This window comes from Xenopus tropicalis, chromosome 3 (assembly GCF_000004195.4).
Source record: "Xenopus tropicalis strain Nigerian chromosome 3, UCB_Xtro_10.0, whole genome shotgun sequence".
Lineage (NCBI taxonomy): Eukaryota > Metazoa > Chordata > Amphibia > Anura > Pipidae > Xenopus > Xenopus tropicalis.
The window spans coordinates 77,771,028-77,787,905 of record NC_030679.2 but is presented as its reverse complement, the minus strand read 5'-3'; the positions used below and the strand labels follow the sequence as shown (position 1 = coordinate 77,787,905).

At 37.6% G+C, this 16,878-nt stretch overlaps 1 protein-coding gene across 3 annotated transcripts in view; it reads right to left on the bottom strand.

Moving 5' to 3' along the window:
• The window catches only part of slc26a5 (solute carrier family 26 member 5), a 47,387-nt gene that overhangs the window by 10,779 nt on the left and 19,730 nt on the right, over positions 1–16,878 (bottom strand). For all 3 annotated transcript variants that reach the window (XM_031899020.1, XM_012960005.3, XM_002933105.4), the window contains exons 2-11: positions 16,226–16,425; positions 14,277–14,416; positions 12,078–12,188; positions 7,150–7,334; positions 5,725–5,889; positions 5,302–5,454; positions 4,221–4,303; positions 2,491–2,638; positions 1,731–1,844; positions 394–471 (exon numbers count right to left, since the gene is read on the bottom strand). In XM_031899020.1, coding sequence (XP_031754880.1) covers positions 394–471; positions 1,731–1,844; positions 2,491–2,638; positions 4,221–4,303; positions 5,302–5,454; positions 5,725–5,889; positions 7,150–7,334; positions 12,078–12,188; positions 14,277–14,416; positions 16,226–16,380 — 1,332 coding nt within the window. In that variant the 5' untranslated portion in view covers positions 16,381–16,425. The remainder of the gene's footprint in view (positions 1–393; positions 472–1,730; positions 1,845–2,490; positions 2,639–4,220; positions 4,304–5,301; positions 5,455–5,724; positions 5,890–7,149; positions 7,335–12,077; positions 12,189–14,276; positions 14,417–16,225; positions 16,426–16,878) is intronic.

Here is a 16,878-nt window from a genome sequence, read left to right as displayed (position 1 = left end):
TAAATAACCAAGCTGTTGGGTGTCGTTGCATTTGCAATATAAGCACTTTCTTGAGGGTATCCATTAAATGAGGGCTTCAGTGATATAAAGTTTATGATAATGGAGAGTTTTGGATGCATTTAGGATAGAAAGGCATTGAAAACTCTTGTAAAGGGCAAAGAAAGTTAGGGAAAATCCCCCTGCCCCCTTTTTTCTAGCTGGTTAAACCCAAGGAAAAAATACTTGACTTGGATTCAAGGAGTATAACGTAACAAAAATGGCAGAAAAATAGTGCCTTGTCATCTGCATACATAAAAATATAGTTGGGGCAAACCATAGTTCTGAAATCCCATGCAAATGTTTAAACTGTTATCAAGTCAGAGTGCCAGAGAGATGGATATCCTTTTAGCTTACCTGTGGTAATGGCTGGAAAAGGTACCCAATGACCACTATTACCAAAAGCACCATCAATGATGACAACAAACCTGCAATCTGAAAGTTCTTTGATTAGATAGCTAGAATGATAATACACAGAGTTGATTTAGACAACCTGGATTTTGGTTAAGGCTGACATTTACATCTGCCCTGTTCATCAGGAACTAGAGTCTAACAGCACTTACATAATGTAAATGAAATTAGATTTATAGTGCTTTTTACTGTACAACAAGGATATGATACGGCAAGCAAATTCATATTTTACAGCCTAATTTAAAAAAATCAAATGATGCTTTCCCATAGCTTAACTCAATATTACTAAACCTCAGGCCTCTGCTGCTGTGAGATTTCAACTCCCACTTGGTTGGTAGAAACAATTATGTTTACTCAGAAGCTGGATTTTATGCATTACTTGTAAAAGTTTCCAGCTATGTAAATGTATATGCTCCACATCTTTATAAATATGGCCATTTGATTAAAAACTTAAAACTGACTTAACATCAGATGTGCACAGGTAAACAGATGCATCTCCCATACCAATATGGAACATTCTCATCAGTCTGACTCCCAGCAATACATATAGTTTAGAAATAGGCTGATAAGAATTCTAACTAAAAATCAACTGAACATACAAATATATATATATATATATATATATATATATATATATATATATATATATATATATATATATATATATATATATATATATATATATATATATATATATATATATATATATAACTACAACTATTTTTGATACAACTATTTTATTGGACAGTATTTAATATTATTTTACTAATATTTTAAATGACACACAGATATGTGTCTTACTACAGTGATCATGGTAGGCTCATGCTCTCATGCTGCTTTCACTTATGTTATGCGTTTTAGCACTATGACTGTGGGCACTACACCATATACTACAAGGAGGGGTCATGAAATCATACATGACATGTTAATTGGTGCCATTATTTGGAGTTATGTTCACTTTTCTAATGCATTTATTGTTATCCTGGCAAAGGCACCAAGGTGAGCTGAAATGCTTTAGAAATCAAGCCCTGCTGAGTGCTGGACCTTTTAAATCCACAATATTACTTTTTCCCTATTTCCATGGAGCCAGCCATTTATGATATATATGACATTATAAAAATCTGCACATGCAACTATTTATCATAGCCAGTGGAATGATTTAAAAAGCCTTGATTTAATTGTACTTTTACTCACTTAACATTGCAACAGGAAACTATACTGCCTGTGCTACAATACAATTACAACAAACATCAAATCTAATTTTGTTTACAACAGATAATTACCTGGGTATTTCCTCCAGTGCTCTCTTGGACAAGGCTACGAGACATCGAGCAGGTCACAGAAAATGTCTGAAAGAAGGAACCCACGGAGTTGCAAACTCCAAGAGCAATAAGTTCCTGGCAATTTAAAGAAATGACACATAAATAGATTTGAAGGCACTGACAGCTTTGATTAAAACACAAGTTGAACTCTATAAACAACAAGGCTTTGACTCATACACCACCTATACCCCTTCTCAAGTTTTTAATTATTGCCTTTATATTCATAAAAATCTACTATTCCAAAGATGAGTCCACATTATTTTTGGGGCTGCCCTAAGGCGGGCAACCCTTAGGGCATGAAATGCTTACAGTTTATGGAGATGCTTCATGTTTTAATGTAACTTTGAATAAAGTCCTTTTTTTAACATTTAAACTTTGTGACACCTGTGGAGATCCTTGAGAGTAAAAGTTGCCTTATCTTGGGAGGCTAAATCTGTATGGGGGTTGCCCTCTTAATTACAGTTAACTAATGCTGAATTTTAAATTACAAATATCTCAAGTATCTTGAAATAACCTACAGCACTTTGCTAGTTATTAGGTATCCGATTTATCATCATATATTACTTTAATTTACTGTTAAATGCCAATAATCATTTTAATCTGTAATACTTACGGTATAATGTCAAAAGCCATGAAAATACAGAGCTCAATGTTACTTACCCCTTACACAATTAAGGTACCGTAGAGGCTAGAAAGCTTGCATATTCTGTATGCTTCTTACCTGATTGCCACTGACCTCATAGCCATGCTTAAGGGCAAATATTTTGGCCATTGAAATGGTCATGGAAAATCCGACGATGGCAATAGCCACTGCATCCACAAACACTTCTTTGAACAGAGTGATGTCAGGGAGTCCAGGTGGGCTGAACCTGCATTTTAGTGGGAAGCCATTAGTAACAAACGTACAGTGTTTATCACAATTCCATGTTATCAGAACAGGGTAATTAAGCCATAGCAACAAAAGAGCTGTTTAAATTTCAAACCTTTATATACAGTAACACATAAATAATTACTAAACCCCCACAACAAATAAGAAATAAAGAATAATTGCAAGTTGTTTTTGATTACTATATCCTACTGTATACTAAAGGGCAAGATACCAGAATGCGAGATTAGAGCTTGCCACAGGAAAATTCACCCAATTAACATTCATTCCTATGGAATTTTTAAAAGATTTAAAATACTGTATGGTGAGTTCTAACTTTCACCCATGGATAAACACACTTCTAAAAATCCTATAGGAATGAATAGAAAGTGGGGGAGTTTTTCTGTGGTGAGCTTTAATCTCACATTTTGATAAATCTGCCCCTAAAAGATAATTTTGAGGTAAACTAGCCCTTCAGGACACGTGGAACTTTACTTCTCTCAGCCGGTGTTTTTTTCTGCAGGCAAGAAGTAGATCAGCTCCCTTCTGTAGCTCCATTTATCTGCACTGAAAAATACAGCTTTCACTTGAGTTCAAGTGGGAGGGAGGGGATCTGCTTCTCAGCCTGTAGAACAAATGCAGACTGAGGGAAGTGTAGCAAATGCTCCACAGCAAAATGCAATAAACTGATGCTTTATCAATATTTATTAAACACAACCTCCCTCACGCTCAATAAAAATATAACATAACATATAACAGCTTGGGTGAAAGTTTTTTCATCAAAAATATATTTTTCTTACAGTATGTAACATTGGTTAATCCCATATTGAAACCTTGGCCTTTTAACTATTGCATTCCATCTTGATGCCTCTCATAAGGCACTGTGCTCAAACACAATATATACTACATCAGCCAATGAATGGGCAGAGCAGTTTTTCACTCCCACGTTTCTTCCTGTTACAGTTAGAAACTGCATTTCCTCCTCCTGGTAAAGCATTAAACTAGGGTGTGAGAAGGTTCATGGTCTGTTGTTTGTAAATATTCTAGCTTCTATTGTCACCTTTGTGACATCTGAAGGTCCTGTTCAGCTAAGGTTTGTAGTGAATGTAAGGGAGGGCAGCAGTTCTCCTAGATATGTAGAAATATAAATTAATGGCATAATATTATGCCCTAAAACTTTATCTTTTAATTAAGGAAAGACAGATAAACAGAAATTTTATCTATAGTGAGTAGTAATAATTACAATAAAAATGGTTTTGACACTATTGGTAGGTTATGTGCAATGATAATTGACAGATAAGTATTTTCCAATTGTGGCGTACAAATGTTTTTGTATAATAAAGATGACCCCAGTAACAATATTGCTACAAGAAGTGCGATGACAACATGCCTTACAACTCTGCCTAAGGACAAAACAATTTTTTACTTCTACTTTACTAAGGTTTTTGTAAAATGAATGTCATACATGACCACCTTTATTTCCTTGTCAGCCTGTAATACTGGAGCACAGTCCAGAAGCACTGTATATTTGAATGTGTGCCAATTGTACAGACTCTACAGGTCACTATTAGTAAACTGCTTCTTACCCAGTGGGGATCTTGCCAACAACAGCTACCGCATGAGATTCTTCAAGGTTTAGCCCCGCAGAGACCCCAGTTGAAACTATTACCTAGAAAAAATAAATGGGAAAAGTTTGCTCTCCCACTGTTCAAAACAAAGTTAAATAGCTCTTTCTTCATCACAAACATAGGAATCAAAGCTTTTTACACAGCATTTTTACATAGCAATAGCAATCAAATATTTATTGTGTAAGCAATAAGAGATAAAGCTTCACTATTAATGAACAAATGCATTTACCTCATTTAATTTTAATATGTGCACATGAAATAGCATCCTACAGAGTTATTGGACATTACCATGGAAGTACTTTATGGAAAAGGAGACCTTGTATACCTTCCATGCACATTAACCAGAATGAATTAATACCTTAATTTAATAAGTTACCAGTCTGTTTTAACAGGCACTAGGTGGTCCATGGGTTACTATGAAAGCCTATATGAAACGTACAGTTTGAAAGGGTAATATATTTTCTAAAACATTTTACATTAGCATATTTTACAAGTATGTCTATATACGTTTATTTTTGTGTATATTTTATGCATTAAAGGGTTAAGTGGATAAGGTGAGTGGTTACTTGCAATAGTGGCTTCATTATTACACTTGGTGCAGGTTCACACTTTATGGATCTATGGAACATATTGTCCCCATAGTCCAGTGGTTTCCAAACTATGGGGCTACTCCCCCTAGGGGCTCAAAGCAGTGGATGGAGAAGGTACGTCTCAAGGCCAATTAGGGTGAGATTTGTGCTTGATTTTCTGTGTTAAATATCCCTGATCAACAGTAGTGTTACTATTACAGCTATATTTTTATATATCTGTACACTTGATGCTAAGGCAGTCTGGCTAAAAGTGTGTTTGCAGGCCCCTAAAAGAGTCCCATATTGTTCCTTTACCCATGACTGGACTCATTTACTCAGCCAACAGGAGTGCTACACAGAATGAAATTTCTTAAATGGCCATATTATATGCAATGAGCAAGCAAGTTCCATGCAAATATTGCATGGAAGTGATATGCTGCATTGTTATTCCTTGTTAGCAGAGTACTTACAACAATAATCTCCATGGGAATAGGAACTGGCAGTTTCTTCTTGAAGCGATCATTAATTTCTTTGGCTCCCAGCAGTAATAAGATACACGATAAACCCAAAATCAAGGTGGCAACATTCACTGTCATGATATTTGATAGCACAGCAGCAAAGCTCTGGTTAGACAATAAGCAGATAAGGCAAATATTGTATTATTGGCAAGAATATGTCATTGCTATGGAAGGAGAGGTGGTATATGTGGCATATCTGATAATCAAAATACACTGGAGTTATTAGATCTTGGCATTAGCAGTGGAATCTTTGTGCATCTACTGTTAATAATATATAGTCTCCATCACCCCACTAAAATGATAATTGTGCAAATATTCTTGACCAAAGATCATCAAAAAAATGGTTAAACATGCTTTAGCCAATAGGTTACTTACAAATATTACTGCCAGAGGCTCTCTGAATCTTTTAGTTTTGACCCCTAAGAGATATTTTAGCTGAGACGTGAAGACATGTACCGCAGCTGCAGTTGTGAAGCCTCGTACCAAAGGCTCAGTCAGGTAGATGGCAACAAAGCCAAATCGAAGGATGCCTAGACACAGCTTAAAACATACACATATATTAACAACGATCATGTAACCATTAGATGAATAACAAACATCTTTACATATGTATATATACATATATATCTTAATTTAGCAGATAACAGCCGCACTCCAGGACCTCATAATGCAGTAAAAGAAAAAAAAAAGTTTATCTGCTTTATTATTAGTTATTTTTGACCAGCACCGAGGGCACGTAACACACATAGGCTAAAATACAGCTGCATACAACAATTATCTACAGAATAATTACTAAATATACAGCTCACATTATATGTGCCAGCATGTCTGGGCAGTTTGCTGATTTAGACCATACTGTCCAACCCTTATGTATAATCCCTTCAAGAGGTAATTTATGCAGATCATCCTGCAATACCATCAGACTACAGTCAGTTGGGATAATCAGGCCCGGATTTGCGGCAAGGCCACAAAGGCCCGGTCCTAGGGTGGCACAAACTTAGGGGCGGCATGCTGCCCCACTGCAGCGAAATTTTGAAAATTTCCTCCCATAAGGAGCAATGGGACCTCTCCCCACTGCCCCGTTATGGGAGTGCAGAATGGGGGTGGGGGGCGCAGAATAGGAGCGGTCTCGGGGCGCCCGAAGTTGAAATCCAGCACTGGGCATAATCCTTCTATTGGTAGCCTACTCAAACAAAAACGTTTCAACATTGCACGACTGCTTTAGGGCAGTGGCACATGGGGAGATTAGTTGCCCCGCGACAAATCTTCGTTGTTACGGGCGACTAATCTCCCCGCAATGCCATCCCACCGGCTAGAATATAATTCGTGGTGGGATGGCACGCGCGTCTCTGCGATGTCTCAAAGTCGCCCGAAGTTGTCTTGAGAGAAAACTTTGTGCGACTTCAGGACATCGCAGCAACGTGTAATCTCCCCGTGTGCCATTGCCCTTAAGGTTTCTTTTCAACTCCAAATAATGTGACTTTGGCTGTTTGCCTGTTAACGATGATAGCAAATGGGTCATCGTTGATAAAAGTGCTCTTTCCACGGCATAAGAGCTCAAAAATATAGTTTCACTTACAATAACTGCAACTGGCAGGGATAAAACATTTGAATCACATATTTGCATGAAGGTGCCTTCTCATACATAAATATAAACATATGATGAATATATATTTTATAAAAGAAACTACTTGTGACTCATATCCATAGTCCACATCACTTATTTTTAGAAAAACAATTTAGTCCTTAAATATCCCTAATGTTCTATTTATCATATAAGTTTTATTGTGTTATAAATACCTGAATGATCCCTGAAAGCAAAGTAAGAGCAACGACTACTTTCACTCTCATTGCGTCTCTTGCTTCAATCTTTTCGTCAAAGTCAGTGCTGTTTGTACCATTTGCTGGCATTATATCAAACATTTCATCAGGTGCGATTCTTACAGCGACACCACCAATCATTAAGCTTATCACTGCAAAGGTACCTGCAAGATGTAGAAATAAATGTTTATGGGACCCGCAATAACATTTGTCAATGTGAGAGAGTGTCTAGGTTTATTCCCTTAGCAACATGCTGTGGTTTAAATAACAGAATAATACCATCAATAGAAACATGAGAAAATAAAGCCTCACAGTTTTTGATAATGGGTTGAGTGGTTATAGAAACCAGACAGGATGATAAAATAAGTCATATAGGAGTAGAGGGGAAAGACATAATAAAATTAAAGGGGACCTGTCACCCTATGAAATAATTCAAAATTCTTTTCTATTGTGTTCGTTAAGCAAAATAAAATTCACTTACACTATATAAGTAATATAAAACTTGTTTTCTTCAGTCCTGGAATTACACAATCACATCAAATAGGCAGGTGCCATTTTGTGGACACTGTTATTAAGGCAAGCTTTCTATCACCCTAAAATCTTGTTTATGTGCCAGAATGGGGGACCAGATGCCCAGGCCCATGCACTGGCTACACAATTAGATGGTTAGGAGGGAGGGAGAAAGTGAGAACTGAATTGAAAGTTAAAGTACTTGTCTGCCCCGCCTCTGTGCCTAAGGCATAGAGGCGGGGCAGGCAAAATATGATTGACAGCTGGGATTTTTAAATGCCTTTATAATGGGTTTGGATGTGTTAATATAAAAATAATTTGAAAAGGACTTTTATAATACACCTTTTTATATCTGGGTGACAGGTCCACTTAAAACATTAAAAGGAAACTAGTAATACGGGTATGGGATCCGTTGTCCAGAAACCCGTTATCCGGTTCCGAATTAGGGAAAGGCCATCTACCATAGACTCCATTATAAGCAAATACTTTTGATTTTTAAAAATGATTTCCTTTTTCTCTGTAATAATAAAACAAAATCTTGTACTTGATCCCAACTAAGATATAATTAATCTTTATGGTAAGCAAAACAATCCTATTTGGTTTAATAATGTTTAAATGATTTTTAGTAGACTTAAGGTATGGAGATCCAAATTACGGAAAGACCCCAGGTCCCGAGCATTCTGGATAATGGGTCCCATACCGGTACCAACTAAAACGTTGTTAAGACTGGGCAAAGCTAAATGTGTACAAAGACATTTAACTCACTGCACTCGGTGAGTAATATTGGAATTATTAAGGCAATGTAGTTAATTTAAAGGCTATGGGGCAGATTTATCAAACTCTGAGTTTAAAGCTTAGTACATAAAAATTCACCCACATTCTATTTATTCCTATGGGATTTTTAGAAGCATATTTATCAAATGTTGAGTTCTAACTTTTATCCATTGTTAAATACGTTTGTAAAAATCCCATAGGAATAGACAGAATGTGGGTGAGTTTTTAGGTATTGAGCTCTAAACTCACATTTTGATAAATCCATCCATCAACTGTGCTATTAAACAAAGCTAGTGCGCTAGTCACTGTACATTAGAAGCATATAATGCTGAGAATGAGTAGAAGAAGTCCCAGTAATGCCACTGCTGAGATTGCATAAATGCTCACATCCAATTTCTGCACTGACCATTATTGCCAAGAGTCACTGATCATGTTATGCACTGGGCATAGCTCCAGGCACTGCTAGAGTACCGCCTGTTCAGAAATGAAGACTTATGGCTAGTGGCTATGGCTGTTTGCATGTTGTAACAATTTGCTTACTTCCTTTTCCCCTGCATGCAACTTTGCGCAACTTTCCACCGGCCTACTCCTAATTGTTGCCGATGGAAAGGCATTTCAGAACAATTAATCACCTGCAGTAGCGGAGATTAAGTAGAGATAGTGGGCAACTAAATCGCAGAGGTTCCAAACAAACACAGGTAAAAAAAAAACTTCAGCTTACAAGGTAGACCAGAGAAACAGCATGGAGAGAATGTAGACCTATATGCCATAAACAAACTGTGGACTGACCAATGTTATGCTTAAAACACAGTGTGACCCTGTTCTAGTGGGAATACTGCAAATACACATAAAAGTTTTGAAAACACAGTCAAGAATAAGTTACAGAAGGTGACCACAGAAGTTACTATTGCTCAGTGAACAAAAACAAATTAGTGTAAGGCAAAGCCGCCCAAGCTGTGGAACAAAAGGGTCATGCACACAAGTAATTTTCAGTCGTTCCCCATTTAGAAATAAGGAACATAGCTGCTACAATAACACATTCATATAGCATCAATTACCTTAAAACTATGTGTCATAAATTTTACAACCTTGAAATTTGCTGTTCTTATCATCTACATCCTGTTAGGTACCATGGGAGCAGCTGTCGCACCTAGTGTTATCTAACTGAATTGCTGATTAGATACTGTATCCCTGTGTCTTTATATACAAGCCACTGCATGGCAATGATTTTACCTATCTGCTGTTATCTGATACCCGTTACAGTCAGCCTCCGAAAATAGTGATTGCTCATACCTGTTGCACTGAATAAACAGTTAAGGTAATGCCATCATGCTTTTCTAGTAATAGAAGATTCTTGCATCACATAAGTGACTGCCATGTCAGTCATCTCTTCATTTAACCTTTACAAACCATAAGCCATTTTACATTCATATCATATTAACACAATCAGCCTTAATATAAAGTCTAAACAGTGTAAAACCCACATAATTTCCAATGGCTAAGAGCAGTGCTGTCCCAACTGGCGGCCTGCGACCCCCCTCTGTGTGGCCCCCCACCTGTCTGGCTGCTTTGATGGCTTACCTTTGAGTAAGCATTAAATGGTATCAGTACTGAGATTAACTGGCCCCCTGCATGGTTCTCACCTCAGATTCAGGCTGTAATCCCCCTGTATTGTTTAAAAATGTAATCCCCTGTGTTGTTCACACCTTTTAATACCTGCATTGTTCACCCCCTGCAGTGTTCACACCTCAGGCTCAGACTGTAATCACTCCCATTGTTCACTTCTTCACACCTCAGACATAGGTACTGTAGGCAGAGTATGGCACATACAGCCAGCATAGGGCAGGTAGAGTATGGCACACACAGGCAGCATAGGTCAGGGAGGGTATGGCACACACAGGAAGGGTAGGGCAGGCAGAGTATGGCACACACAGTCAGGGTAGGGCAGGCAGAGTATGGCACACACAGGAAGGGTAGGGCAGGCAGACTATGGCACACACAGGCCAGGTAGGGCAGGCAGAGTATGGCACACACAGTCAGGGTAGGGCAGGCAGAGTATGGCACACACAGTCAGGGTAGGGCAGGCAGAGTATGGCACACACAGTCAGGGTAGGGCAGGCAGAGTATGGCACACACAGTCAGGGTAGGGCAGGCAGAGTATGGCACACACAGTCAGGGTAGGGCAGGCAGAGTATGGCACACACAGGCAGGGTAGGGCAGGCAGAGTATGGCACACAGAGGCAGCATAGGACAGGCAGAGTGCTGCCTGTGTGTGCCATACTCTGCTTGCCCTATGCTGCTTGTGGGAGGTGAACCTGGCAGGGGTTTGTTGTGGGAGTTTGTTAGCAGTTGGAAATAGCCATTAAATGGTCCCTAAGGTGTGTAATTATGTACTGGGGGTTGCTCTGCTATCCACAGGGGAGGAGGAGGCATATGGAATTTAAGGGTATATCTTAATATGACATAATTCTTTCACATATGAATGATGGTTGATATCCCCACTGTAAGGACCAAGCATTTGGGATTTTGCTGTGCTACCACCATTGTGATAAAATAGGTGTGGTTTGAAGTGGGTGTGGTTTCAAAAAGGGGAGTGGTCAAAACTGGCTTCCATTAGCGGCCCTCCACCATGTATGCTAGAGAAATTCTGGCCCTCGGCACCGTAGAAGTTGGACAGCACTGGCTAAGAGGAATGAAAATGTGACACTTAGGGGCCTATTTATAAAACCGCGATTAAGTATTTATGAGATAAAATCATATTTTTTCCAATTTATCAAACATTTCGTAAAGTCCACAATAATTTTGTTAAAATTCCACTATTTTTTTTGTGGTTTTCATTAACTTCCACAAAAAAAAGTCGTACTTTTTGCAATGACTACAACTATTTCGGAATTCATTCAAGCTTTGGTATCCTGACTTCCAAAATCACACATTGAAGGTTTTACAGCCAGAAAGGCTTTCGTGCCATTTACGAACGTTCGGATCTGAAAATTTTGTGACTTTCAGAAGGCAATTACAGATAATAACATTTTTGTGACATTTTAGAACATCAGAAATTATCATGGTTACTCCGAATTTTTTCCAAATCGTGATTTTAAGCCCCAAAAATTCAGACTTTAGTGAATGGGCCCCTTAGTGTGCAGTTTGACAACTGATCAGAGAAGTAATTTACCCCTTCTTATGGTATGCTCACAGGAAAAGATGAGTTTAAAGGCAATTTGCTTTCCTCAAGCTAATAAAAAGCAACTGTAGCGCAGGTGCAAGGGCGAGGTGGCTGACCGGGTTGCCTAGAGCGCCCGGTCGTCTCGGCCCGCCCCTGATCTTAATGCATATTATTAAAAAGTACTGCTGTATATATGAGTACTTTTCCTATTTGTGATAAACGCCTTAAAACTTGGGCTGACTTGATAGCATTACATAATTTTGTGTCTTTATCAATTTTGAGTCTTTCTAATAAGAAATATCAGGACTGTGCTAAATATGCTTATGTGCTTGACAGCTACCCAAACAGTTATAATAAATATGCAGTTATGTCTATGGAGGCCTGTGAGATCCAATCTAAGTCACTCACAAAGATTGACAGACACAATAATATCACCAAACACAGTGAATAATTCATGTACCTATTGAGATGTGCCGTGATGATCCAAAGAATGTGTAGAGGAAAACTGGATAAAATGAAGAATATAATCCATAGACTGGTGGAACGCCAGCCAGCAAAGCATAAGCCAAACCTAGAAAGAAAATATAGAAACCACTGTTCAGTGTCTCAGTACTATTCCTACCTGCCACCCCCCAAAAGATGAATTATAAAGGAACAGGCAATAATAAGGGGAGGCAATAATAGATAATAATGTGACCTGTAAGTTTTTTGGTTTTGCTCCCAGCAAATATAAATAGGAAAAAAAAAACAGTGAGTCAGTTGTCTTTCCTATTATCACAAGGTACAAGGTACTGCAACAATATAATGTATTAGTGAGACATTTTTGCATGGTATGATTGCAAAGACAACAGTGAAAACTGACCTAAGACAATAAGCATAACGTCTCAACATGTATTGTATACGGATATGCTTTATTTGGCCAGGTCTGTGGAAATAAGCAGATCTCGATACGCCGGCAGAGAGAACGCCTTGCCTGACACTGCCCTTAGACAAAATAGATGACAGATGTACTTAATGCAGGATTCACTAAAGTGTAATTATGGTCTCAAAAAGCTGTTGATCTGAGTCTGGTACCACATATCCATTTAAGGCTACAGAAACAAAGGCAGCTTTTTCACCTTTCACAGAACTTTAGAGAATAAAAAAGAAAAATCTTCTCTGATGCTGCAGACAGCAGTTTCATGTTTATAGATAAACATTTCACTACTCTAGTCCATGGAGGAGCACTAAATAAGCATTTATTTAAGAAGAAAATGGAAAGAAGTTGGTATATTAATTACTTATTAATGTATTATTTAATAATTTATTTTTACCAAAAAAGATGCCCTAGGTGGCAGACAGAGATGATTTTATCTCCAACACTATGGGACTGTGTAACATGCATATGGAGAGATAATTAGCAACATAAATGTCTGATATAATATCAATTTGTGACTAAAAAAGCGGTGGAAAAGGACCATGTGGGTAACCTCAAATGTCTTATGTTATTCATGGTAGTTTTTACCATTAGATTACTAACAGCACTGACAGTCCACTGTCAACAATGTACAATGTATCCTAATTGTGCGATAATCAGACAATGGATCCGTAAAACATTACAAAACATAAATTTTCTCCGTACTGTGAATTCCCTTAAACTTGCCAAGATACAATTACTTGTGCCAAAGGCTGTGCCATGAGTCATTAAAAACCTAATAAAATAATGTTACATGGGTTTTCAAATGGTCATAAAACAGTTTAAAAAGTAATTGTTTGTCTACAGTAGACTAACATACATGCGCTTACCCTCTGTTTATCAATTCTTCTGTTTGGCCATTGCTACATATGGTAAAAAGAACAAGAGGGGAATATTCTCTTTTATTACCTACAGTATTACATAGCCACATTACTTTTAATTAATGTATTAGGAAGTGTCTTAACTTTCCCTTAGCTACAGATAATGGTGATGTGCTGCTAATGACTAACACACACAAAAACCTTACGAGGTGGTGTATAGGCTGCAGCCTTAAAAAGGTTGTTCAGCTTCAATGTCCAAATCTTATTTAACCACCACAATGCCCTCAGGTTGTCAGAAAATCCATTTTCTATAAAAAAATTAAAAAGGCCACTGTAAAAGCTATTCATACCTGTTAAATTACTCCTTCTTCTGTCTCTCTGATCAGTTTTCTGAAAGGATGGGAGTGGCCTATTTTGAACCCGACCTGAGAACGTCCTATATGCTCACCAGTTGCCAGTACTATGCATTATATCATATACGGAAGTAAAAACGCAACTGTAGCGTTTATAGGCGGTCACTGACCCCCCCAGCACAGAAGTGAAGGATCAGCTGCACACTGTTAACTATGTATATGGCAAAGATTGTTCTATTAATGTGAACAGTTAGATTTGGGAATGTTGTACACAGGTGAACAACCCCTTTAAGCTACAAGCTGGTATTGATTAATACTGCACACACAGGGGAGTGATCTTGTGATCTTGGTATTGCTGGGGGGGGGGGGGCACCGACCGTATACTGCAGGTGGCCTACTGATTGATAAGCAGTCAACATACGTTTATGAAAAATATCTTAGTCCTAAAGTTTAAGGGGGCCCTTGGAAGCCTTCACTGTGGGGCCCAGTAGAACTTAGTTATGTCATTTTGCACTCAGTTTACTACAAACCTTGTGGAAGTTGCATCACGCCAGTGCTCAGCCCTGATATCACATCTCCTAAGAGATACTCCTTTACTGGATATCGTGGCAACCATTTTAGTATTGGAATAAAACTGTAAAGTTGTGATTTTGCCTTTTTGGAAGTGCATCTGCAAGAGGAACAATAATGTTAATGGAGAAAATGTATTGATAAATAGAAAAAAAAAACATTTGTTTTCCGAAGACCAAGATATTGACTAATAAATGATAAATATTTAATCTGCATTATTTGCAATATTCTAGAGACCTTCCTTTTCTACACTGTATTCATTAAAATTACACTATTTAGCTGCTAGGATTATTGGTCAGTTAAAATGTGATTCGACAATACATGTGGATGGCCAGACTGCACAAATCTATGGGCCAAACAACTGGATCGCCAGAGATGGGTGGTCCCTTGCAAATCCAGACTGAAGGATGCAAACATAAAGTTCTCACACACAGAGCTTTGTGGATATTAAAAGTCAAAGTTTCCTTTTGGTTGCTTTAAAGAACTAAAATAAGAGACTTCTGATGATGCAAAATGTTTTTCTAATTTAAACTAAGGATGCCGTAAAAATATAACTGCTCATTAAATAAAATAAATACGGACTTGTACGCACATTTGTATTACTGTTATTAATGGTAAACAGTATCTTGAACATTAAACTGTAAGCTTTTAAAAAATTTAAAAGCAAACTATTTTAGAAAAACTGTGGATAGAACATATTAAAAGAACTCATAGAAACAAGAAGAGAGATGTCATTATCGTAAGACTGTGATATTTGTTATGCTTCTAACACAGAATAATGAAATGCAATAACGTAAATTGTTTCAACCCAAAAAATGAACAATATATACTAAACAGATAAAAGGTTTGCAAATTTTGCCCAAACAGGTATGGGATCTGTTATGTGGAAACCTGTTATCCAATAAGCTCCGGATACAGGAAGGCCTATTGAGTTTATTACATATTTAAATCATTTTTAGTAGACAAAGTATAGAGATCCAAATTACAGAAAGACCCCTTATTCATCTGCATAACAGGTCCCATACCTGTATTATGCTTCCTTCATTTTGTCATTGCTCCTTTGCCCAAATACTCTTGGCTTACTATATAAAGTATATTAGGCCTCTCAGGAACATACAGCATGTGTAATGTTTGGCCTTTAGCACCTTGTTTCCATGGCTCTGTTCTTGTCATGGCTTAATGTTAGCAGCTTCCCAAGAATAGTGAATCATAGCATAAATAATGAGTGTTTAGGGAGGATTTAGAGAAGATTATCTCAAACTATGACTGGGATGCCTGATATATTATGTAAGAGGAACAGGATGTATTAGTATAAAACACCTAGGCTTTTAACAGCTAGTACGTACACAGCAAAAGGTCTGGCATGCATATTATAAAATATTAACTAAATTACATTTTAACCTGTCAAATTTTTGTTTCTACTGACTAAAAACAAATGTAATTAAAAAAAGGTAAATGATAATATAAATTACAACTTAATATAAATTTGAATTAAATTACAGTGTTGATGGAAAAAAGTAAGTAGGCACCAGGAAAGAAATGTTACAAGAACCAACAGTAAATGCATCTTTCTGGATATTAAGTAACAAAAGCAAGAATCCCAAATGTGTCACAATGGGGCATGAAAGTGAGACTAAAGCATGCTTCCTTACTGCATTCTTTATAGCAAAACCACCATATGTTTATTTACACCAAGACTGCTGTTTGTATTGCAGTATGAAGTAAAGATGATGGAAGCTAAATCTGACAAATAGTTATTTTGTTGCAGTGTTTGCTTTCAGTGTCGGTTTTTAATCTCACTAATTAGCTTTTAAACATCCTTTAAATAAACAGTAGTATTTGATTTAATAACACAATAAATATAATGTTGTATTCAACTTCTAAAAGTAACATGTACCTATGTACTCACCGACATGACTGTTTAATTTTATGAACAAGTGATTTTGGCTCATCTTTCCGCAAATGCAGCTGTTCCTCTACATATTCCTGGGTGAATACTGGCCGCTCCACGCAGTACATCTCTCTCTGGCAAAGACAATCATCTTCCCCCGAAATTAATTCCATAGCATGTTTTTAATATTTCTTGGTCTTTGATGCCTGTAAATGACACTGGAATAAAACAAATACATTTAATCTGGTGTTTGCCATTGCACAGCTTTAGAGAGATGCACATTTTCAAAAACCTGGAGAAAAAGTGCAACAGCACTAAAGGGTGCATGAGTGTGCAACTTAGTCTCAACCCTTTCTCCTTGTGTCTCAACCCTTTCTCCTTGTAGATTGTAAGCTCTTTTGGGCAGGGCCCTCTTCACCTCTTGTATCGGTTATTGATTGCTTTATATGTTACTCTGTATGTCCAGTGTATGAAACCCACTTATTGTACAGCGCTGCGGAATATGTTGGCGCTTTATAAATAAATGTTAATAATAATAATAGTGCTTATACAGACAGCATGTCTTCCCTGGGCCTAGCAGTGCTCTACACCAGGGGTCCTCAAACTGTTTAAACAGGGGGCCAGTTCACGATCCCTCAGACTGTTGGGGGGCTGGACTACAGTTTGGGGGA